At 51.7% G+C, this 22,616-nt stretch overlaps 8 protein-coding genes across 8 annotated transcripts; 5 read left to right on the top strand and 3 right to left on the bottom strand.

Moving 5' to 3' along the window:
- Positions 1–437: 437 nt before the first annotated feature.
- CTHT_0035880 (putative ubiquitin protein) lies at positions 438–7,930 on the bottom strand (the record flags this gene model as incomplete). The annotated part of the gene is made up of 4 exons (XM_006693954.1): positions 438–1,065; positions 1,730–7,731; positions 7,791–7,865; positions 7,928–7,930. 4 exons carry the CDS (start codon positions 7,928–7,930, stop codon positions 438–440), a joined length of 6,708 nt encoding a protein of 2,235 aa, XP_006694017.1.
- Positions 7,931–8,591: 661 nt separating this feature from the next.
- Positions 8,592–10,975, top strand: CTHT_0035890 (uncharacterized protein; the record flags this gene model as incomplete). The annotated part of the gene is made up of 6 exons (XM_006693955.1): positions 8,592–8,614; positions 8,673–8,799; positions 8,865–8,995; positions 9,052–9,332; positions 9,392–10,371; positions 10,433–10,975. 6 exons carry the CDS (start codon positions 8,592–8,594, stop codon positions 10,973–10,975), a joined length of 2,085 nt encoding a protein of 694 aa, XP_006694018.1.
- Positions 10,976–11,846: 871 nt separating this feature from the next.
- CTHT_0035900 (reductase-like protein) lies at positions 11,847–12,865 on the top strand (the record flags this gene model as incomplete). The annotated part of the gene is made up of 3 exons (XM_006693956.1): positions 11,847–11,869; positions 11,930–12,413; positions 12,476–12,865. The coding sequence occupies 3 exons, from the start codon at positions 11,847–11,849 to the stop codon at positions 12,863–12,865; spliced, it is 897 nt and encodes a 298-aa protein (XP_006694019.1).
- Positions 12,866–13,006: 141 nt separating this feature from the next.
- On the bottom strand, positions 13,007–13,633 carry CTHT_0035910 (uncharacterized protein; the record flags this gene model as incomplete). The annotated part of the gene is made up of 1 exon (XM_006693957.1): positions 13,007–13,633. The coding sequence occupies one exon, from the start codon at positions 13,631–13,633 to the stop codon at positions 13,007–13,009; it is 627 nt and encodes a 208-aa protein (XP_006694020.1).
- A 548-nt stretch (positions 13,634–14,181) lies between these two features.
- CTHT_0035920 (uncharacterized protein) lies at positions 14,182–14,493 on the top strand (the record flags this gene model as incomplete). Its single annotated transcript, XM_006693958.1, has 2 exons — positions 14,182–14,399; positions 14,469–14,493. 2 exons carry the CDS (start codon positions 14,182–14,184, stop codon positions 14,491–14,493), a joined length of 243 nt encoding a protein of 80 aa, XP_006694021.1.
- Positions 14,494–14,780: 287 nt separating this feature from the next.
- On the bottom strand, positions 14,781–15,943 carry CTHT_0035930 (putative ATP binding protein; the record flags this gene model as incomplete). The annotated part of the gene is made up of 2 exons (XM_006693959.1): positions 14,781–15,880; positions 15,937–15,943. 2 exons carry the CDS (start codon positions 15,941–15,943, stop codon positions 14,781–14,783), a joined length of 1,107 nt encoding a protein of 368 aa, XP_006694022.1.
- Positions 15,944–17,024: 1,081 nt separating this feature from the next.
- CTHT_0035940 (uncharacterized protein) lies at positions 17,025–18,306 on the top strand (the record flags this gene model as incomplete). The annotated part of the gene is made up of 2 exons (XM_006693960.1): positions 17,025–17,631; positions 17,867–18,306. 2 exons carry the CDS (start codon positions 17,025–17,027, stop codon positions 18,304–18,306), a joined length of 1,047 nt encoding a protein of 348 aa, XP_006694023.1.
- Positions 18,307–20,196: 1,890 nt separating this feature from the next.
- On the top strand, positions 20,197–22,470 carry CTHT_0035950 (uncharacterized protein; the record flags this gene model as incomplete). The annotated part of the gene is made up of 1 exon (XM_006693961.1): positions 20,197–22,470. The coding sequence occupies one exon, from the start codon at positions 20,197–20,199 to the stop codon at positions 22,468–22,470; it is 2,274 nt and encodes a 757-aa protein (XP_006694024.1).
- Between the last annotated feature and the right edge of the window lie 146 nt (positions 22,471–22,616).

Genomic DNA, 22,616 nt, shown 5'->3' on the forward strand with positions numbered 1-22,616 from the left:
TACAAGCAAACTAAACTAACATCTTAACAGGATAAAGTGTAACAGCACAGAAAAGAAAAATCCGGCGTCGCATCGTGGTGTAGTTAGAAAGGATAAATCATGCTAGATGAGCGATCACACAAACACATATATACCCCCTCGAGATTTTTTTTTGACAAAAGCCAAATTCGTGCATATTTGTCATCGATCAGTTTGTTGTTTTGTGTGCTTGACAAGAGGCTCATTCATTAACTGTGTGAGATTGTGGTTCATGAGATAACCCTTAAGTTTAACCATTAAAAAACCCATTCCTGACTCCTCTATGTGTCACAACAAGTTGAACTCATTCAAATTGTAGTTACGCGTGTAGTCTCCTTGCTCCACACAAGTTAAGAATACCTCTCACATTAGTGCTTGAACTTCGTTCACCAAACCCCTTATTCTTATTTCTCCACCTCTTAAGAGCTTCCCGAGCTAGCCGTAGTCGTTGAAGTGACGCTATCCTCCCATTTTACCGGTCCCTTCGCATATCTCTGGACATATGTCCTAGCATTCTTCTCAAACTCCTTTCGATCCCTCCTGTACTCATCTGCAATCCTAGCCTCCAGGGGATCCTCCGGCTGCGGCTCGACTAGCAATCCCCTCACAGCCTCCAACACGCTAGCCAACCGTGTCGACGGTTTCCAGTTTTCTGACTTTAGCAGGCCCAGGCAGATGTGCCCCAGGCTGTCGTTGGTCACGTTCGGGTGGTAGATGCGTGTCGCAAAGGTGATGTTGGGCGCCTTAAAGGGGTATTCGGGGGGCAGGGTGACCACGATACCGAACTTGCCGCCGGCGTAGACTGTGTTTTCGGGGCCTTCGAGAGTGACGTGCCATCGGTGCAGGTCTGCCTCGTTCGGCAGCTCGATGGTCATGCCCGTTGGAGGGTTCGTGGTGCATTCGGAAAGTTCCTGGGAGAAGGTCAGAATGGGCTGGGGAGCAGGCGAGAGCATGGGGATGTACGGACTTTTGCGATGCGCTTGTGGGACGCCATTTTGTTCTGACTGTGACGTTACTATATGGTTTTGTTGGGTGAAGATGATGGAGCTGGACAAGACGTTCGGTGACGGTTGTTATACACAGGCGCAAGGGAGTCGGTTGCTTGGGAGACTGTTGAGTGTTGAAAAGATTACTTCCTCCGGGGGGTTTGTGGGAGTCTCAAATCTTTACAAGAAGCAAACGGAGCGCGTCGATGTCCGGCCTATACGGCAACGTCTCGGTAGGCAGACAACAGGCCGAGACGGAACTCATCAATGATTTAAGAGTCAACCGTCAACCACCCAAGTTGATGCGCTCGCTGACAGGGAAGTTTGGTGCCAAGACGTGGGGTCGTTGTCGAAAAAGGTGGGGCAGCTGCCTCAAATGCGGGGCACAATGCCAAGACTAAGACAAGCTTTGGACAGGTACAACAATGACAAGGCAGCAACAATTGCAGAAGTTAACCTATCATTTCAGTTTTGAAATCACACTTCGTGAAGTCTCCGTCGTTGTGAACCACTGAATGGCTCCCTTAAATCACTAAACTGATTGTGTATGACTATTCGACATAGATACATCGCGAAGGCTATGGTAAAAGGAACTTGATACTTAACCTCTAAGACGCCAAAGTCGCCTTGCATTCCCTAGAGACAATGATTGATCCCTCCGTTCTTTTGTTGTTTGCCAAAGTAGACCCAATTCCTAAATCCCAAACGAGACAGACATTCATCACTCGTCTCCTTCCTCAGTAGCTTCGCTGTCCTCAGCTTCCTCACCTTCGACCTCCATGGCATCATCCTGAACCTTGCTGTCTCCGTCATTACCTTGTTCCTCAGTCTCTTCAATGTCTTCTTCGCCCTCTTCGTCATCCGCATGCTCCTCGACGTCTACCCCCTTATCGGTTTCCTCATTTTCCTCATGGTCTTCAACTGCAGCGTCCTCATCCCCCTCTTCACTTCCATCCTCAGCCTCTTCTTCCTGCTCTTCTTCCTCGCCGGACCTATTTCCCGTGTCGTGCTCAGTCTCAGTCTCATCCTCCTCACCACTGCCCGGCGTCCCGGCATCAACACTCCTGCGCAGGTTAGGAAACAGCAGTGCTGGCGGTGCATCGTCCTCATAATCCGCAGGCACATCGCTCAGCTCGCTCTCATCATCTGCAGAATCGTGAAGGCTGCCCGGCGGACTCGACACGTCACTGGCCTCATCCTCATCCGCAACAGCACCAGTCGACTTGTTTGTAGCATTCGACTGTCTCCTGGACCTCCTCCCAGCGATGGGGCCTTCACCTTCTGCTTCCTTCATTTCCACATCGCCATCTTCATCACCCTCACTGTCTTCTTCATCTTCTCCACGTGTAGCTGTCCGTCCAGCTCGCAAGCTCGAGATCGACCCAACACGGGACTTCGTTCCGCTCGGTCCAGTAGAACTGCCGTTTGTGCCCGCTCGCGCGGCTGCCCCTTCAGCAGCACGGAGCGCCGCCTGCACTGCCTGTTCTGCTTTGCGGATGATGTTAGGCCTGCGGATGCCGACACCAACGCGGTGAGCACGCTGGGGGACATCGCCGGCGACTGAGTGCTTTTCGGAGCGGTCCTGAAGTTCGCTGGAACCCGCACGGAGGGAGCCGAGGATGGATGAGGTAGATGGCTCCTTGTCGCGGGTGACGAGGGTGTGGAGTAGTCGAGACTTGAGGTCGACTGCGTCTGCAGGAGGAGGGGGAACGTTCTCGGACTTCGGGGAAGATGGAGTAGTGTCGGGAAGGGGGGTGCGTTCAGGGCGAGGGAGTTCAGGCCGGACGTATGAGTAGACTGCTGTGTAGCAATCTGCAATGAGGTCATCAATTAGACCAGCCTTCATGAGGTTGGCGTTGAGTTTCTTAAGTTCGACTGCTTCCTTCATGGCACCAAGCGCGTCATGGTTCTCAGCATCAGGAGTCGCCGCCCAGTCAGCGATCTTCTCGCCCACAACATCAAATTCTTCCGGAGTGAGCGTCTTAAACACATCCTCTTCGCTGACGGGGATATTGAATGTATCACGTAGCAGCTTGACGTAGGTATGGACACAGTACTGCCAAAGTTCATTGAAGTGGTAGAAGTCTGCGCCTTTCTTGCGAATGCGACGCAGCAATGCCCCCATGTTCGTGCGGTCGTTCATCACGTCCAGGAGCTTGACCACATATCGGATATAGCGTTCCGTGTAGACGTGGTGGCGGCCGGGTCGTTCGGCATCGCACTTCCAGACATTCATCACCATGGTCTTGGTGAACATGTTCTCACGTAAAACCCCAAAAGCAGCCTTAGCAGCTTCAACGGCGTCGGGCCTGTTCATGTCTGTGTTCTCATCGAATAGGACGCGAGCATGGCGGATGATGAGACGATGTTGCCAATTAGACTTATCCTTGTCTCGAAGGTAGCGGAGACAACGGATGATATAGGCTTTGAAGTCCTCAGCGGTTTCGACACTGACCTCCTTACCATGATCGGGAGAGTATGGCTGCCGCTGCAGGACTTTCGTTGCCTCCTGAGGAGAAAGGTCGCCACGCTTGACCAGCTTCCAGATGACAGACACAATCTTGTAGTGCGGCTCCAAGATCGGCTCCTGACCGTGACGAGGCTTTGGCAGTGCCGACACTACTTCGATGGTCTTCTCGAGCGCATCAAGCACCATCTGTACTGTAGGGCGGTGTCGGCGGTTCTTCTCGTCTAATTCCTCGGTAGGCTTCTGGTACATCTTCCACAGGCATTTGGCAACCATGTACGGGTTCTTCCAGTCCTTTGGCTTGCCGACCATGGCCTTGCGGAAGAGATGAGCTGCAAACTTCCAGACCTGGTAGTCCGTCATCTGGTTGTGTACGATCTTCTTATAGGTGCCTGCACCCTCAGGTTCGATGAAGAACCGCTTATGGTCGCCATGTTCAAACGGCTCCATTGCGAATGGCTCCCGGCTGGACGAGTACAGTCTCATGCCGAATTCATGGTACATATCGTACAGCGCCTCTTCGTCATCTTCCAAGGATGTGAGCGCAGCTGGGTTCGATGCCCACGCATACGAGTGCGACAGGGCCATGATGTAGCTATGGATTGCATGGCGCTGGAACTTAACCAATTCAGCCCGCTCCTTGTTCATCTTGTCTGCCGTCCAGAGAACGGCCTCTTCCAGCTCATAGTCGAAGCATTCTGCCAGCCGGAACCAGGCGTCCCAACGGTCGGGAGTGTACTGAAGCTGCAACCGCAAAAATGTGGCCGCTATGCGAAGATCATCAGTCGCGCCAGGTGTCTGTCGCCGGTTCAGGTCGACACCCTTAAACTTGGTAAGAGCAATCATGCCAAGCAAGAAGAACCATCCTTGTTTGGCTGGGGCACTCTCAGGAGTATTGATGGAAACCGCATCGAGATGGACACCGCCAGTCAATGCCTGGTACATGTGCAATGGATGGATGGGCGACTTTAGGTATTCAGTGTAGTTGCGCAGATTGTGAGACATCTGCGGGCTTGACTTGGCCGAACCGATCGCCTGCTGCATCCGCTCAATGGTTGTCTTGAGATCCGACTTGAGAAGATCTTTCATGGACATCCTATTAGCCAGCATAGCAACCTTCTCAACGAGCTGCAGAGCCTGGCGTTTCTCGAGGTTCTCCGGCTCGCAACCGTGGTCTTGGACATCCCAGACACCCACACCAAGCTTGAGACCGTGTAGATCATAGAGGACCTGGCCAAGGTAATCTTCCCAGTTCTCAATGTTCTTCTGCTTCAGCAGTTCAACACGCATCATCTTGAGGAAGATCCTGTTGGAGGACTTGCAGCATTTGCGCAGGCCGAGGACCTGGTGCACAGCAGCCAAAAATTCGGCAAGATCATTCTCCGGCTTGGGAAAGATATCGGGGTGCTGGTTGATGCCAACCTTCAGCATCGTGTATTGAAGTGACCAAGTCCGCACCTGCATCTCCTGAAGCTTGTTGAGGAACGATTTCTGTGGTGAGCCATTGGCAGGAGAGGGAAGTATGCCAATCCGGCCTTCGTCCTCATACATGGCGGCGACGTGCAACATGCAGCTGACCTTGGCGATCGCAGACATGCTGGATCGAAGGTGATCTTCATCGATGATATCAAACGAACTGTTGTCGTTAAGGGCAAGGTGCAGCGATTGGATGATGAGATCATCCAGAGCCTTGAGCATGCCCATGAAGAGCGTCTTCCTCGCTTCGGGAGGAGTGCTGGCATATTCCTCTCCTTCGAAGTCTGCGACAATGACTTCAATACTCCGAAGGAAGCAAGAAAACTGCTTTGTGGTGTACTTGATCCTTCCATATGCCTCAGCAAGTCTTGACCAGAGCAACAACCGCAGTTCGGTGCTGCTGCTATTGAGGAACTTCCACAGGTCTAGCAGCTCCTGACTGGCACACTCTGTAATCGGAAGCTTCTTGACCTTTGACTTTGAAGTGTCGTTGCTGTTCTCCAGACTATCTGTTTCCGAGACCGGAACACAAATTTGAACGCTCTCTGGGCTGAGGACCGGCTCCAGGTTTTCAATCACGGACACTGGATCGCTCATCTCTTCTTGGAAGATGCCCAGGAAGAAGTCCATGGTTGTCAGCTTGGATATCTCACGATCAGCGGCACTCAGCGAAATCTCAGGCATCACCGAATTATTTGGCAAACTAATCTCAGCACTCACGGAGCCAGTAAGGTAGTCGCGTAAGCTATACCAGCAGTTGAGGATATGCTCTCGCGGTGCTTCCTTCGCCAAAGTCGTCGAGGTCACTGCTGCCCAGAGGTACCGAAGGGGCAAGGTGCCCGCTTGCTCCAGATCTCGCATTCTGAGAACCTTTGTTACCAACTCCATCCAACGGCGCAGGCGGCCCTTAGCTTCCACTTTCGTAATCTCCTCTGCAGAGCCGTTGGATTCATTGACACGATCAAGCACATCAAGATGTAGCTCAAGCAGCATCTGAGCAAGACTTGCCAGTTTGGAGAACGAGGAGTCCTTGGTAATACTTTGGCACGCCTCCAAATCATGGACAATGCCATCATAGATGCTGCTGTCCAGAGAGTTGATCAATTGTATCACGGTTGCCCTCAGCGGCTCTGACCACTTAAAGTCAGTATAGAAGTCAGCTAAAGCCTTTACATAGCCATAGGCAACATCATGAATGGTGTTCCATGCATCGCCTAGGCGTTCCACAAATCCCCTTAAACCCCGAGCATCATCAAATGCCGGGGCCTCAAGGGCTCGCTGCGATCCAGATTTTGCATGCTCAAGGAATGTTGATAAATTGAGCTGTGGAAGTTCTCTCTGGTTGAGGAGGATGGCCGCTACATCCTCATCGAAGTTCATAAGGGCATTGCGGAGATCAACTGTGGCTGGATTCTGAAACTTAGATGTGCGGTCATCCGATGCGCAAGAATCCAAGACTTCCGCGATTCGATCCAACGTCACCCGATCTGTCACACCGAGATTCTCGAGGAGGTTCTTAGTAGCTTGAAAGAGGTTTTGGTCGGCAGCTTGCAGGGGCTGGAGCTGTGTCGCAAAGAACGTGGCAGAGTCCATGGCCTCATCAGCGGTCGTATCTCGACGCCTCGTCCTTTTGCTTCTCTTCAGATCAGCAGCCTCATCTTCTTGGGTATCTGGAATCCCAGCTGCAGATTGTGACCGTTTTCGTGAGCTTCCTTGATCTTTCGAGGACTCATCGTTTGCTGATGCAGGCTCGAGCTCGGCAGGTTCGGGCTCTTCCACTTTGACACCAACTTCTGCAGGATGCTCCGTATTATCGCCATCGACCTGGCCAACGTCCAGTTGTGCTGGAGGTGGTTGGGATTTAGGTAGTTGTAATTGTGCGTCCACTTCCATCTGCACGTCCTCATCGCTGCTGGTTGCAGGAAGCTGGATGGAGATGCCCTTGCTTGAGAGACCCTCTTCTTTTGCCAGATTCACCAGAGCCGTGCCCAGTTCAGTCCATGAGATGTTTGAAAGTCCGATGGTAAGACGAGCATTCTCGACACTTGGTGACTGTTGCCCGGGGACTGCCAACTGCTTCGAGGGATCCGGCAGGAAAGGCATCGGATCTAAGTATTCAGCCAAGTAAGGGGGAATGTCTTTTTCCAGGAAGGGTTTCATGATGGGATGTGTTAGGGCGATCTTATCGTCCAAAACCTGCAATTGCTGCTTGAGCTGCTCGCCGGCGAAGCCCTCAGCCAGTGACGGAGGGTTAACTTCGTCTACAGCCGGGTCATCGTCCATCTCAATGGCAGCCTCCAAGCTATACCGAGTAATCCTTGGGCTTCTGAGGAATGCTGCCAGTCGGGCAGCTTTTCTCCACAGGTCAGCATCCGAGGGATCGCGGTCGAGGGCAACACAAAAGTTGTAGAGCGCTTGGTAAGCATCTTTCCGCACATCGGCATCGTTTAGCAACTCTTCCTTCCCAATATTCTCTGTCCGAGTTCTATGTTTTATGCGGTCGAGAATGAACTGTCCATGGTTCTTGTATGACAGGTAGAACGTCTGTGGAAGAGTGCTGGCACCATCGATGTCGGCACCGAGGATTTCAACGCCAGGAATAAACGCTGCGGCAGCTACATCTTGCCCAGCCTCAGCACGCTCATAATCGGTCTTGCTTTCAGGGTACTTGAAGATTTCAGACTGGAAAAGAGCGGCGTAGGCTCTGGAAGCTTGGTCGAAGAACTGTGGCCCTTGGGCATGGAGTTTGAGGGCGGTTTGGAAGAGTTTTAGGGCCTCTTCGACCTACACAAACGTTTAGTTGCCGTTCAATCAAGGTGCATCAAAAGATTGGGCCAACGGACCTGGACTTCTTTGGTGGTGTCATACTCCTCGTCGACGTTGTCCTCGGGCTCGACATTGATGGCCGAGAAAGCGGCCTGCAAACGCTTCAAGTTAGCGACGTTGAAACGACAAAAAAGGGGTCAAATTGCTGTCGCACCATCTTGTCGCAGTGGTTGGAGGAATCATATACTCCTCGAGACTCAAGAAAGCAATTTAGATGTGAACAGTCGGGTGCTAGGTTGGCAAAAAGGAAAAGTTGGATCAGCACTGAAGTCGATACTGCGTTCCAGCGCAGGTGCACACAGCACAGGCGGCTTGCGATGGAGCGTTGGTGGGCGACACGGGTGACGCGACAGGCACGCACGTGTAAATTACGTAAATGGGTCTTATGTGTAAGTTACCGTACTCATCCAGCCAGGGCGTTTGGGGTGGTCCGTGCCCCTGGCAATCTGCAACACCCGCACCAGCCCACTTAATGTGGGGAATGCCCCCCTGCAGCCCGATTGGATGCCAGGGAGCTTCGGCCGAGCTTCCCATCCCACGCCCAAACCAGCGAACAAGCAGCAGCAGCCACCTTTGCCGGCTTCCTGGCACTCAGCAAACAGTACGGGTCAACAGCTAGGACTGGCGTCACGAAAAGGCCGCGGCAACATCTTCCAACCATCTCAAGAGGGCCTGTCCAATTCGTCTTAAACTACCCTGCCGCGGGCCCGGTTCAAGTATCACCTGCAGCTTATCAGACTAAATCTGCCCCCTTTCCTGTCCTTCTGCTAGGTGCTTCGGCGACGTAATCACGTCCGCGCCACCTTGCTCTGGTCACCATGGTTGCGCCAGCTGTCCCTGAGTTCGTTCCCCCACTCAATACTCCTAAATTTTCACGGTACTAATCAGTGCGTGTGCAGGCTGACTGAGGAGGCCTTGCACGAAGCAATTGATGCCCGTACGGAGTCTCTAGCTTCGTTGCGCGAGCTTGGCCCTCCCGACCTCGTCCATCTCGTGAAGCAGCCCATTAGGAATGCTGGCAAGCAAGTGAGTCAACTGCACATGGTCAGCGTTGAGTCTGAACACCAACGTTCTAACGAGGGGCCATACAGATAGGTGTCTATCACCATGTCACAGGTGTGGATGCATCGTCGTCGGCCAGTTTAGCGGCCTACATCAACACCTTAGCCTACAGGGAGGTTGGGCCGTCCGCAACGACCAAGACCTTGGAAGGCACATACTGGTATTTGCGCATGCTTGACACCTATTGTAACAATCTGGACGCTGACCCTTCCTTAGTTGCTACAATGCCTTCTCCCGAGTCGATATGCGCGTCCATGCCCCCTTTCCCGGCTCTGTGGAATGCTACTGTGTCGACGAGCGTGGCGAGAAGCGCAAGGCTACAGATGAGCTCTGGCTCGAAACATATGTGTGCAGCGTGTTGAGGGCGTATTCTTACGCTGATGACGGAACGGGCGAGATGATTAGGAGAATTGTTGGCGTCCGGCGATTCAACCCCATCACCAACACGGAGACTGAGCACAAGTTCCTCAGCGCGGCTGAACAGCTCTTTTTTAGGGGTTAGCATTGGCAATCCTTAAGTGTGTGGCTGGAGACATTGCGCTGACAAACCTTATAGGCTGGCAGCTGGGATGTGATTCACTCGTCCAAGTTCCCACTGTTGTTTCGAACCACCTCACGAATGGACTGTTGAGGTACTTCTACACAACAGGCCGGTACGCCTCCGGCATTAATCTTTTTGAGAAGCTGAGGACACAGGATGTCCAGGTTGCTTCACTTTTGGCCAAGGTTCTATTTATGGGCAACGAAGAGGTACAGGGCATCCGAGTCCTGCACGAAGCCTTGCGCGAGACACCGATGGACTGGGTGATGCTGGATACCCAGGCCGAGTTTTTACTCAAGAAAGCTGAGACCGCACCGGATCGGGAACAAAGGGAGCATAGGCTGCGTCTGGCTTTGGGCTGCGCTGAACGCAGCACCATCGCAGCACCCAGCGAGTTCCGTACCTGGGCAAGATTAGCCGAGGTGTATGTTGCATTGGAGGACTGGGAAAATGCTCTGACGACACTCAACTCATGTCCGATGTTTACCTATCAGGACAAGGACGCTCCGGTCATGCCTGAGCCGCGCGATATCAACCTTCCAACTCTTCCTGAGACCAGACTAGACGAGATTGATAGCGAGCCTGAGGGGAGATATTCGGAGCAAGTCGATCCCAGTTTGTTGAATTTGCGCGGTGCCGCTTATCGTGGAACTTTCAAGCATGCCTACAACATTCTAACCGAGATGACGGCCAAAATTGGATGGGATCAGCTGTTGAAGATTCGGAGCAATGTCTTTGTTATGGAAGATGAATACCGTGAGAAACAGGATCAACAAAATTACCCAAAGAATCGCAATGCTAGCACTGACGCCCTGCGCGGGACCCCCGATCCCACAACAAACGGCGACGGTGAGCAGGAACAAGAGGATGATGCCGCGAATGGTAGCGATAGCGACACGATTGCACACAACCTAACCCCTGGTTACAAGCCGGAGGATCTCGAGAGACCATCCAGTGCCATGGATCCTGATGAAGTCAGGAAGGACGAAGAGAAGGTATGTTTTTCAGTTGATCACGCTTGGCATCCTCGAGGTCTAACATGTGTGGTACTATCAGAGCACGACGGACGATCATTTCTCCCGCTTGAACAACAAACGTCTTTGCGAGCGCTGGCTTGATAGCCTCTTCATGGTTCTGTATGAGGACCTGCGCGTCTATACCATCTGGCGCACGCAAATGGCACAATACCGCGCCCAGAGCATGCAGTACAAGAAGTCTGCCGAGGAATGGGAAATCCTCGGCAGCCTTGCCGAGCGACTACAGCACACAGATGAGGCCGTCGAGGCCTACCGCGCTTGCCTGGCCCAGAGGTTCAGCCCGAAGGCTCTAGCTGGCATTTTGAAAGTCTTCGAGAAGACAAAGGCTAGCACTCGCGATACTGTCGCAGCTACCATCCGTCTTGTCACATGGCAGTACCGCTGGTACTCGGAGTTTTCGCCAGAGCTGTTGCACACAGTGCGTAAGCTCATCGAGGATGAGGGGGCCGTCAAGATTAGGAGCATTATCCAAGCGACAAACCTGCCCCAGAGCGTACTGGATCTGACGCATCACTATGCGGCTCTCTGCGCTAACTTCCGGAGTAGCGGTACTGATGGCTAAGAGTCATGTAATGAGTCTCATGAGGAACGTAATGATGGGGAATCTGGCGCTGGGGAGGATGCCGTTTCTGCGGAGCATTTTCGCTTCTTTGAGCCAACATATCCAGCCTTCCAGTTTCACTGTGGTCTCTAATCTGTTCCTCTTAACCGTGGATGCTAATCTGGTCAAGGCTGGACATATTCTTTCTTTATTGCTTCGTTTCTAAGGACCCTCAACGCCAGAGGAGTATTGCCATCGTCTAATGCAAAGAAATAGGAACCAATTCAATGGGAAGGAATGGTTTGCTTGTTTGTGAATTGGAGGGGCGATTGACATGGAACACTGCCACTAGAAATAGACAAGTTTCTCCTTTCGGGGCTGGATGAGATGTTTCCTCCTATGCTGTCATACCGAGAGTAAAATTTGTGATGCTTGGTTCAGTAGGAGATATTTGCTTGATGTTTGCCAAGCCACCCCTCATGTCTCCATCTCAAAACTGACGGAGTGGCTCCTAGGTACGCAAGATCGGACCTGGATGCCGTTTAAGTGACCCAAGATCATCTCCACTTGGAATCATTGCAATGTACTGACTGATGTGGCCGTCACTGATGTGCATCTCGTTTGGACTGGACTTCTAATTCTGATTGTTCCCGCGTGATTATGCGGGATCCATCATGGGGTTTGTCACAGGTGGAATGTCATGCGGGGTGAATGATAACGTCACTAGCCGCTGTAACATCAACCCGAATGAGAAATAAAGCCTTGAATGTGGAAGCTGTGCAGGTATCCGCTTTCTGACACACAAAAGTCCAACGTAAAGCTAAGTCTTGCTCCTCCTACGCCTTTCCCCTGGACCAACTCCAACGTACCCTGAGATAACCACTTGAGAACCATGGTGAACATCAAGAATACCACGTAAGGAAGATTGCTCCAAGATATTTGCCCATACTCCGCGCGAACTCACACAACTCCCAGCAAATCGTACAAACTTAACACGGGGTACTCAATCCCTGCCATTGGCCTCGGCACATGGCAGTCTCAGCCCGGCGGTGTCGAGAAGGCCGTTGAGGAGGCGCTCCGCGCTGGCTACCGGCACATCGACACAGCGTTCGCCTACGGCAACGAGAAAGAAGTCGGCCAGGGCATCCGGGCATCAGGCGTGCCACGCGAAGAGATCTTCCTGACCACGAAGCTGAACAATACAGACCACAAGCGCGTGGCCGAGGCGCTAGAGGACTCACTCCGGAACCTCGGTGTCGACTATGTTGATCTGTACTTGATGCATTGGCCGTCGAGCACGACACCAGATGACATGAAGAAGCATTATGACGACTGGGACTTTGTGGATACCTGGCGCGAGATGCAGAAGCTTGCGGGGACGGGCAAGGTTAGGAGTTTGGGTGTCAGCAACTTTGGGATCAAGAATCTTGAGAGGTTACTCAACGATCCCAGCTGCAAGGTCGGTTCAATACCGTTCTCTAACAAAGGAAAGATGACTGAGTCAATCTAATGACGTTGCAGATCGTTCCCGCGGTTAACCAGATCGAGCTGCACCCGGCGAACCCGTCACCCAAGCTTGTTGCCTACTGCAATTCAAAGGGCATCCATTGCTCGGGTTACTCGCCTCTCGGCAGCAGCAACTCGCCTTTGTACAGCAACGAGACACTAAAGTCCATCGCGGAGGCAAAGAAACGCACAGTAGCCCAAGTACTGTTGATGTGGGGTCTGCAGAAGGGCTGGAGCGTGCTCCCTAAGAGTGTCAACGTTGATCGTATTCATGCTAACTTCGATCTTGACGGTTGGAGGTTGACTGATGAGGAGATGGCCAAGATTGATGCTATTCCTGACCGGTTCAAGGTCTGTGGTGACTCGTGGTTACCTATCAAGGTCTTCTTCGGCGATGATGAATGAAGGATGATGGACTTGGATAAAGGAGTTAGCTTTTTTTCAGCAAGTTCCGTCTGAGTAGGCACACTACTTTAAACTTCTGAGCATTTCAGAGGCAGCTAACACACAACATGAGGCTACACACAAAGTACATGCATGTTGGATTTAAAGCTTTGAGCTGTTTTGCTGTTTTTGATCCTCCTTCACAACCTTGGCAACTTCTTGTCTGATCTTTTCTGCTAACACAACAGCCTCACCCTCATCCAAGTCATCTCTCTGACCCCTTCCAAACATGGTGGCTGTAAATCGTTCACTCCTCTTATCCCTTAATTCCGGTCGTGGGATGATATGAAAATGGAGATGTGGCACAACCTGTGCAGCCGCAGCACCATTGTTCTGAACCACATTCCAGTCCTTGATGCCCGTGGCCCGTACAACGGCTGCGGATAATACACGCAGGTAGCGGCCTAGCTCGGCGGCCTCAACTTGAGATGCATCCGTGAGCTTGGGCCGGTGATTGCGCGGGCATACAAGGATGTGTCCAACTGAAAGCGGCATGATATCGAGGAAGGCCATGACCTGTGGCGTGGAAAGCACAATGAAAGTAGACGGTCCAGGAGAGGGCAAGTTAGGATCGATGATACGAGACCTTGCATCTGGGGGGTTCTGAGGGTCGTATGGGGCGTAGATGGATGAAATGGAACAAAATGGGCAATCCGAGCAGCTTTGCCTCTTGGGAAGGCTAGGGTCGAACGAAGATGAGGGAGTTGGTGTCTCGTGCTCTGATGCCATGGTTGATGATGCTGCAACTAACTGTCTTGTAACTGAATGGTAACGAGAGGAGAATTAAGTTACCAATATTGATGAATCTACAGAAGATAATGGTGCTAAGAGACATCACAGCAGCTTCTGGGTTGTTCTTTTGGGCTTATAAGTGAGCCTTACGACGATGGACCCTTGTCGGAAGAGATGGACCGAGGTTTCGTCCGATGTCCCGCCTGTTTGTTTAAACGAACGAGCAGCCATAGTTTGGGGTTCGGACCAACGCGCGTTACCACGTGACATTTACCCCGCAGTGGGCCCACATGCACGCTTGGACCCATAAAAGCTTATCGATATCAGCGTTGCTCACCGCCCATATTTTTCTGCCACCTTCGCCCCTCCGTACACTCATTCTATTCATCTTCGATTCGAGTCCTGCGACGCTGTCGAAACTGCCTAGCAGCTCGCATCCATCAACTCACTTGATTCTGCTACCATTCGCCATAATCAGCTATTTAAACAGTTCAGCAAGCGCTCTTCGCATTATCGAAACCCCAAAATCAAATCAACCTACAATCATGTCTCGCAACGAGGATTATCAGGTCCCGACCACTTCTCAGGGCTTCGGGAAGGAGTCTGGCTCTGGAGGTTATGGCCGCGACTACGGTGAGAGCAGCGGCGGCGTCATGTACTACACCTGCGGCGACTGCGCGGTGCGCGTCCCCCTGGAGAAGGGCGCTCCTATCCGCTGCCAGAAGTGTGGCGCGCGTGTGCTGTACAAGGAGCGCACCAAGAGGTTGGTTCAACCTGAGATGATCTTTTCATCGCGAGATGATTGCATGCTGACAGGCATTTTCTACGTTAGGATGGTTCAGTTCGAGGCGCGGTAGACGCATTTCAACGGTGATAGCGAGGGGTTGGCAATGGCGTTGCGAGGAAGTGAAGCCCAGTCTCTCATCGTGGATAACCGTTTCATCTAGCATGGGATCCGAATGGCGTTTGGGATACAGGGATATATTCAATTGATGATTTTCGTTGCCAAATAGTCAATCTGAATTTTGTCTACCGAAGATGGTCATGGTATCATGGATCCCAGAACGCCGTTTTATGCAACCTCCCGACCCTGTCTAAACCCACTGACCGTCACTCTTTGTCATGAGCTACACGCGGAATGTACCTATCCGCGCTGCGAGTGTAGATACTTGACAAAGCTTGCATCTTCATCCACAGACTTCCCTTCCATCAGTGCCGCCTCGTATCTGGCTTGAAGCCCCTCCCGAGTGTCCTCGTCGAAATCCTCGTCACTCGACTCATCCGAAAGTGGTCGAATCTCATCATCATCATCCTGCTTGACATCAGCGACAGCGCTTGACGACTCTCCGCCGCCCATCGACATATCTCTCATCATCTTTTCTAGTTCCTTCTCCCTCTGCTTGCGCCGATTTTCCTCCTTCTCTGCGCGAACGCGCTCGAGCTCAGGTTGGTAGTCCCTCTTGAACTCTTCCGCCTTCTCCTTGACCGCATCAAAGAACTCGTCAATGCCAGTACCATGGAGAGCGCTGACACCAACGACACTGAGGTGGCTGTAGAACTCCTCCAGCACTAGACTCATGCTGTTGATCAGACTACCCATATATCCAGTGCCAGAGCCGCCGCCTTCCTGCCCTCCAAAAGCGTTCCGATTCTCGTCTTCATTCAGCGCAGCTTGGAACGCCTCATAGTCGGTCATCCATTCCTTGATGAAGGATGCATCCTTGGCATCGGTCTTGTTGCACACGAGAATCATTGGGAGTTTCGTTTTGTAAAGTATACTGCAGGCATAGAGCATGTTGCCCATAAAGGTAGATGTTGAGCTGGAGCGAGGAGTGTCGATGATATAAGCAATAACGGTAGGGAAAGAAGATGCGAGGGAATCGAGGAAAATAGTGCCTGAAGCCGACCAGACGAATACTTCGATCTGGCCCGGGGTATCGACGAGGATGGTGCTGATCGGCTTGCGGGAAGGGTTCTGAGGATCTGGTTGTGCCCGCTTCTCCAGGAGGCCGATGACCTGGTCAACCTTGGTCGCGAAGAGGTTCAGAGATGTCATGATGCCTCCGTTAGGCCCAAGCCCATATTCCTCCATCACCTTCTTGTAATTGACTGAATCACGGATGTCGATGTTGCTCTGGAAGGGGGAATGCGTCACGGCGGGGTCAAGATTGATGACATAGGGAGGTGTCTTCTTCGCATGAAGATGGGCATTGATGCGCTGCATAAATGTTGTCTTGCCAGAACCTAAGACACGATATCAGCACATAGTTGCTTCGCGCTGGCTTATCGGCGCGCCGAACCTGCCATGCCGATGCAGACAACAACCACTGGCTGGTTGGCTTGCCTGCCAGGGGCACTTTCTGCCGCCGTGCTCGATGCCATTACTCTCCTAATTGAATGCGATGCCCGGAGTCACCAAAGTATTTCGGTGGTCAGAACGGTGTTGGGTTATGCCGTCAGCACCTAGTTGAGCGATAGCGGGGTTCGGGGGGCAGTGGAAGAAATTCGATTCTTGATGCTGCAAGCGGCCAAGACTGCGGGGTGATCACAGTCTGCCATTGATAAGTACAACCCTAACCCTTTATAGAAGGCGTTACTTTCGGCATTACCGTACCGTGCACAGGTTGCGGTATCATTCGATATACATTACCGTATTCTCATACGGAGGAGAACGTGTATTGATGCTCCTCTCTTTTTGTCTAAATGCCCTGGGCGGCAGTATTTTCACCACTAGACATCATACCCTGTTCAGTCGTCAATAGATTCTCGCCGACATATGCAAGACAGCATCAAGTGGGTGTCCCATGCTAATATTGATTTGAAATAATGATGAGCGCCTGCAGCATCATGGAGATAACTACTTTTTATCGTTGACTTATCTCTTATCTCTAGAAGTCTCACGTCAGATGCACGTTCACAGCCCGAAGATGAGCAGAAAGAGGTATGTTGGCATGAGTCTTGCCGATGACAGAGCGGCTGTCATTTCCATGCGTAACACAACTTTAGCTTGTCTTTAGACTGGAGTCATATTGTATGTCTACCAGCCATGGCAGGAGGGGTTTCGCAACAGACAATGTGAGAATCTCTGCCTCCTGGGAGCCGCAGCAAGCACAGAAAATCGGGCTGTGCCACACGTCTCTACAGCCGCCACCAAAACGTGGCTCCCAAATAAAGAACCTTGGGTTCCCACCTCACCCCAGTTCTTTAACATCCTTTGGTTGTGACCAGTTTGTCCTCGAGTTCTTTCCTTCGAGCTTCTCGGCCAGCTGTTAGGCTTCTGTTTGTCGTGCCGTCCACACGAACTACGGTCGCATCATTTGACTCCAGTGAAGTCCTTAAGCAAACACCGTATCAAACTCAAAGTCAGCAAGCATAGTCATCCGCAGCAATGCTACGGAAGAAAGAAAACTTCACCATTATCACACCCATTCCGGGTTTCATCCCTCGCCAATTGGCTATCGATATCCTCCATTCGCACTCCGAGGTTATCACTCTGAATCCTCTGGTCATTGACCACAAGCCCATTCCGGCACCTAGTAATGCTGAGACGGATGAGTACTATTCGACATGGTACGAAATCACAGAGCGCATTCAGTTCGTACCCGGTCTTGGGAAGATTGGGTCCTCCACTATCAAGTTCAACGGTTGTTTCCACGACATGCCGTGGGGATTACAAACTCACATTTATGCGCCGATGCATGTCGACCTCCGAAACACTTATCGCATCTGTGGAAATCAGCCCGGTGTTGAACCCCCTGAGGTCCCTGAAATTGGGTTGAGAGCGCTCGGCGCGCCTGCTGACGGTCTGTACCTGAGAGAGGACATTGAGATCAGATGCAATGTGACTGTCATGAGCTTTGTCAAGTCACAACTTAAGAAAGCTGGCGGGGAGATGGTCAAGCGCATCATCAAGAAGGCAGAGTTGCTGGATGCCGGCGTCCTTCAAGCCATGATCGAGGACGGAAAGCTCAGGACGATCAATCCCGCTGACCGGAGTAGGTCTCCCTTGGCCTCTCCGACGCATTTTCAATATCCGCAATCAGCCGCAGGATCGCCGCCGTTGGGTTCACCTCCTATTCCTTATCAAATTCCGCGAGTTCCCTCAACCAGGTACTCAGGAGGTTATTACCGTCTAAGCAATGCCGGATCACAGGACAACAACCGAAGTTCTCCCACTCCAGACTACGGATTTCAATCGAGACCGCAGGAGCTTGGAACCTTGCAATATAGCCCACCTCCCCAACAGCCGGTGGAAATGCCCGGGCGACTTTTACTACACTTCTCCCCCTCTACGGCCATCGGAGAATTGTAAAAACAGCTGGGAATCGCCTCTTGATCCCAGATCACCTAACACGAATTCCATCTCGTCACAGACCGACGCACAACGACCGCATCAGTCTGAGACTCAAGAATCGAAATATTCGGTCAAGGAGTCGGCGGAACCGGAAAACAAGAAGGGGTATTTGAATTCCCTAGCACCTCATGGGGAGACTGATGAAGAACACCAATCAAGCCAGAAGAACTCTGACGCATCGGTTCCGCGTCAGGCTCACTTTGTCCCATACAACCCAGCTGATTACGCCAAGTTTGCACAACAGCACCAGCATCAGCAGGCAGCATCGCCCTATGGACACGGCCAATCAAGGCAGCAGTATGGTTATGTACAGTAGATTGTCGGCAGTAATATCCGTTCAAATGACAGGCTGCCTCGCATATTATCTTGTATGATATAACCTGGGACTTCGGGTTGGGAGTCTCGGTTGGGAAAGTGCAGACATCTGGCGACCGGCGTTCAAAGCAGGATATAAGCATTTTCTTGATAAACACATCTAATACAGTCTAGCCCCTCTTCAAGCGGCTTATTGTGAGGTCAGAGTGATAGCTCCGGGCCGTGATGACGCAATTTACCCACGGCAAGTCCGCGACGATGGTGATCTAGATGCCCCGTGTAACACGAATATCCTTGAACATCTCCGAGGCACAGTTTCTTTGCTTCTAAAATGGTCCTACCACGGAAGTGGGCTCGTCTGATCTGCTTACACCCTCAACGTCACGCGGCTATTGGCGGATTTTCGACACTAAAACTGGGATGGATTCATTCTGTATCGAGAGACGTCTAAAAGTCAGAAGCGACAGGGGTTGTATTTGGAGTTTCTTCTCTCTATTCCCATTGTCTCGGACACACTTGGTAGGGGTTTGGACGTAACGACTGGGGAGATCTTTGGGTTTGCAGCAACCGCATGTTTGTCTTGGATATCAGTCATCCCGCGCGACAGGGTGATACTGCAGAGGCCACTGGTGCGAAGATAGCCACGTGCATTCGCAAAAACGCAAAATATTCTACTTGCAAGATGAGGGTTATTGTTAAGCATAGACGTGCTAAGGATTTTGCCACCTCACAAGAGTTCTATGGGGGCATAGTCCACACAACCTAAAGTTGACTTTCCTTACGTATCAACTGCACTCGCAGCTACTTTGTATAAGTATTCTAAAGTGCTTCTAGAAGCTTTATTTCTTTCGGGAGTTCATATGGTGCTTTCTCTGCCCACAGGAATATGGTTTAATTTTTTTACTTTTACTTTTATTTTTATTTTTATTTTTTTGTAATTCAGATACAAGAGCACGATGGACCAAATGCCTAAGGGGAAATGAGGAGAACAAAGCTTTGTCGAGAGTTAACAATTATTGAGTAGACAGAGAACAAAAGAGCCTTCGTTCTCGCAAAATGCCGAGATCTCTTTGAGCCTTATCTTCGGCAATAAGTAACTTCGAGATCTCTCACACCTGGTCTGCAAATATGCTCGTGGTAACGCCCAGGGTAAGCGACAGCCCCCTTCTCAAATCTTGGATACCGGCTGTGCTGACTCACCGTCTTCGTTCCATGAACCATTAGGTAGAACTCAACCAATGGTGTACGGCACAATATATTGGTGGGGATGGCACGAAGTCACCTACAGTAGATCTCTCTAGCAAATCAGAAGTTGTTGAACTCGTTGATCTAGAGTTGTTTGGCAGTTTCAGTTTGGTTTTGACTCCGAAATTGTCATGTCGTGATATGGGCGATGTCAGCCATAACCTTGCGAGTCAAAAAACAGTGTCTTGTAATATCAGTCATTGAGTTTCTTGTTCTTTATATTCATAGGTTCTAATGCACTGAGTTTGAAGATCCCATATGACTGCAGTGAAGGGAAATTAAGAAGCACACACCTCGTCCCCATCCAACAGTAACTCGCATCACCAACTTACATGTTATGTAATATGTAACGGGTTTCGCGTACAGATGTGGTAGGCTGCGAACTCTGAGTTTGTTACGTGTGAGTCTTGACCCACCAGACATGACCCACCAGACACGACCCCTGTTGCTGTGAAGACGTCACTCAACGTTGTCGAAAACATTCATTTTTAGTGCCCAGACCTTCTCTTTTCAGGCGCTATAGGAGATGTGTTACCATATTGTGTATTTAACCAAGGTTTTGAGAGAAACATCAAGTACTTGACTGAGTACTGAGATAACATTCACTTGGAATCAACTTTCAAAAAGGCAGATTAAGCTCCCATCAATGGAGTTGGACGGCCTTGCAGCCTTTGAGAAGGCGCTGGCCGCTGAAAAGGCAGAGCGAGAGCGTGCCGCTCGGGAGAAAGAAGAGCGGCGCGAACGCAAACACAGACACCACCATCACCACCATCGCAGCCGCAGCAAATCACCCAAGCGCGACCGTGATTCAGACAGACACAAACATCGCAGTCGAAGCCGAGATAGAGATCGACACCGCGATAGGGATCGCGACCACGACAGGCATGAACTTCCAGGCCGTGACGGCGAAAAGGACAGGCGATCACGGCACCTTTCTCGGGAGCGCGACTCTGATGAGGACAGGCATCGTGATAGGCACTCGCGTCGGTCTCGTGACGAGGGCGATCGCGACCGCAGTGATCGACACAGGCATCGCCGCAGATCTAGATCGCGATCGAAAGAACGGGACCGCGATAGATACGATAAGCACACAGTCAAGGATACAAAGGACCTGAAGTCTTCAGACCCGAAAGCAGATCTTCCATTGCCAGACGAGGAGAAGACGCCTGCTGGCAGCACGCCCCTTGTTCGCGATGCGTGGATGACAGCACCGTCCGCCATGGACATTGATTACATCCATCGCAGACAGAAGGATAAAAGCCCTTCCCCAGTGAGAGAAGAGCCGAGACTGGTTTTACATAAACGCGAACTCAATACGAGGTTAGCCGATGACGACTGGAAAGAGCCAGCGCCTGCGAAGAAGCGAGAGGTCAACTACACCTTCGGTGATGAAGGGTCAGAATGGCGGATGACCAAGCTGAAGGGTGTTTACACGATCGCCGAACAGACTGGGCGATCTGTGGAAGATGTTGCACTTGAGAGATATGGCAGCTTGGAAGTGTTTGACGAAGCCATGGAGGAGAAGATGGAGCTCGATCGGAGGAAACTATATGGTCCGGGTTACGTGGGCAAGGAGAAGCCCACAGGTAACCTGTACAGGGAACGCATGGCTAAGACTCGCCCTCAGCCTGCTCGATCCCCATCTCCGGAACCGCAACAAGGTCTTGTAATCGAGGACAAGATCCAGCCCGCGCCGCCGATGGACCAGTCGGCCTTAAACCGGTTACGCGCTGGGTATCTGAGAGCGAAATTCCGCAAGGCACCCGAAGCGGCAAAACTTGAAGAGGAATACAACAAAGCAGCTGCTGCGTTTACCACTGGCGCCGCATCTAACAATGCCATTGTCCTCGATGCTTCCTACAACCGTATGCTTGCTGGCCCTCGCCATGAGGTCAAAGCAGTTACCACCAAGCGTGGCCGCGAACGCGGTCAGGTCGAAGCTAACGAAGACATGACTATTGAGGACATGATCAGCGAAGAGCGGCGCACCCGCGGCCAACCCGGAGGTGAGGGTCTTCGTCTAGCCGAGCGCATCGCCAAGGACGCGCGGTTTGAGAACGATCTTGAGTATCTCGAGGAGAACGCGGAATGGCTGGCCAAACGTGTCCATAAGACGGACTTGAGCCTTAAGAATATCGCAGTCAACGAATATCAGAAGCTTAATCGCATCCTTGAGACATGCCCGCTCTGCTACCACGAAGACCGAAACCCCCCACAGAACCTTCCCATTGCTCCCGTCATCTCCCTCGGCACCCGGACCTACCTCACCCTCGCTCCCGAGCCCGAGATCAATGGCGCCGAAGGCGGTGCCGTCATCGTCCCTCTCACGCACCATACCAACCTCCTAGAGTGCGACGACGACGAATGGGAAGAAATCCGTAACTTCATGAAGAGCCTGACCCGGCTATACCATGACCAAGGTCGAGATGTGATCTTCTACGAGAATGCAGCGGCCCCAAAGCGACGCCAACACGCAGCGCTGGTCGCCGTGCCAATCCCGTACGAGCTGGGCGATACGGCGCCAGCCTTCTTCCGCGAGGCAATGCTTTCGTCGGATGAGGAGTGGGCGCAGCATAGAAAGGTTATTGATACGGGGAAGAAGGCTAAGGAGGCCTTGGGGAGGATGGCGTTCCGGCGGAGTATCGCGAAGGAGATGCCGTACTTCCATGTATGGTTTAATCTGGATGGTGGACTGGGGCATATCGTGGAGGATGAGAATAAGTGGCCGAAGGGAGACCTGTTTGCGAGGGAAGTGATTGGGGGTATGTTAGATGCAGAGCCTGATGTGATCAAGAAGCAAGGGAGGTGGACCAGGAGTGATGAGCGCGTGGAAGGGTTCAAGAAGAGATGGAGGAAGTTCGACTGGACAAGGGTTCTTACGGAGGGTATTGTTGTTCAGACGGATGGTGCTTCGGTTTAATCAAAGTTAATTGGGATGGATCTATGCATAAAGCTCTAAATGCTCTCATAATGAGACAGTTACCAATTACCTACTAACAAGATTGTCATGTGGGCAAAGCTCTTCCCACAACCAAAATGATTCCACAGCCTCAACTCCACAACACC

Source organism: Thermochaetoides thermophila (genome assembly GCF_000221225.1).
Source record: "Thermochaetoides thermophila DSM 1495 unplaced genomic scaffold scf7180000011816, whole genome shotgun sequence".
Lineage (NCBI taxonomy): Eukaryota > Fungi > Ascomycota > Sordariomycetes > Sordariales > Chaetomiaceae > Thermochaetoides > Thermochaetoides thermophila.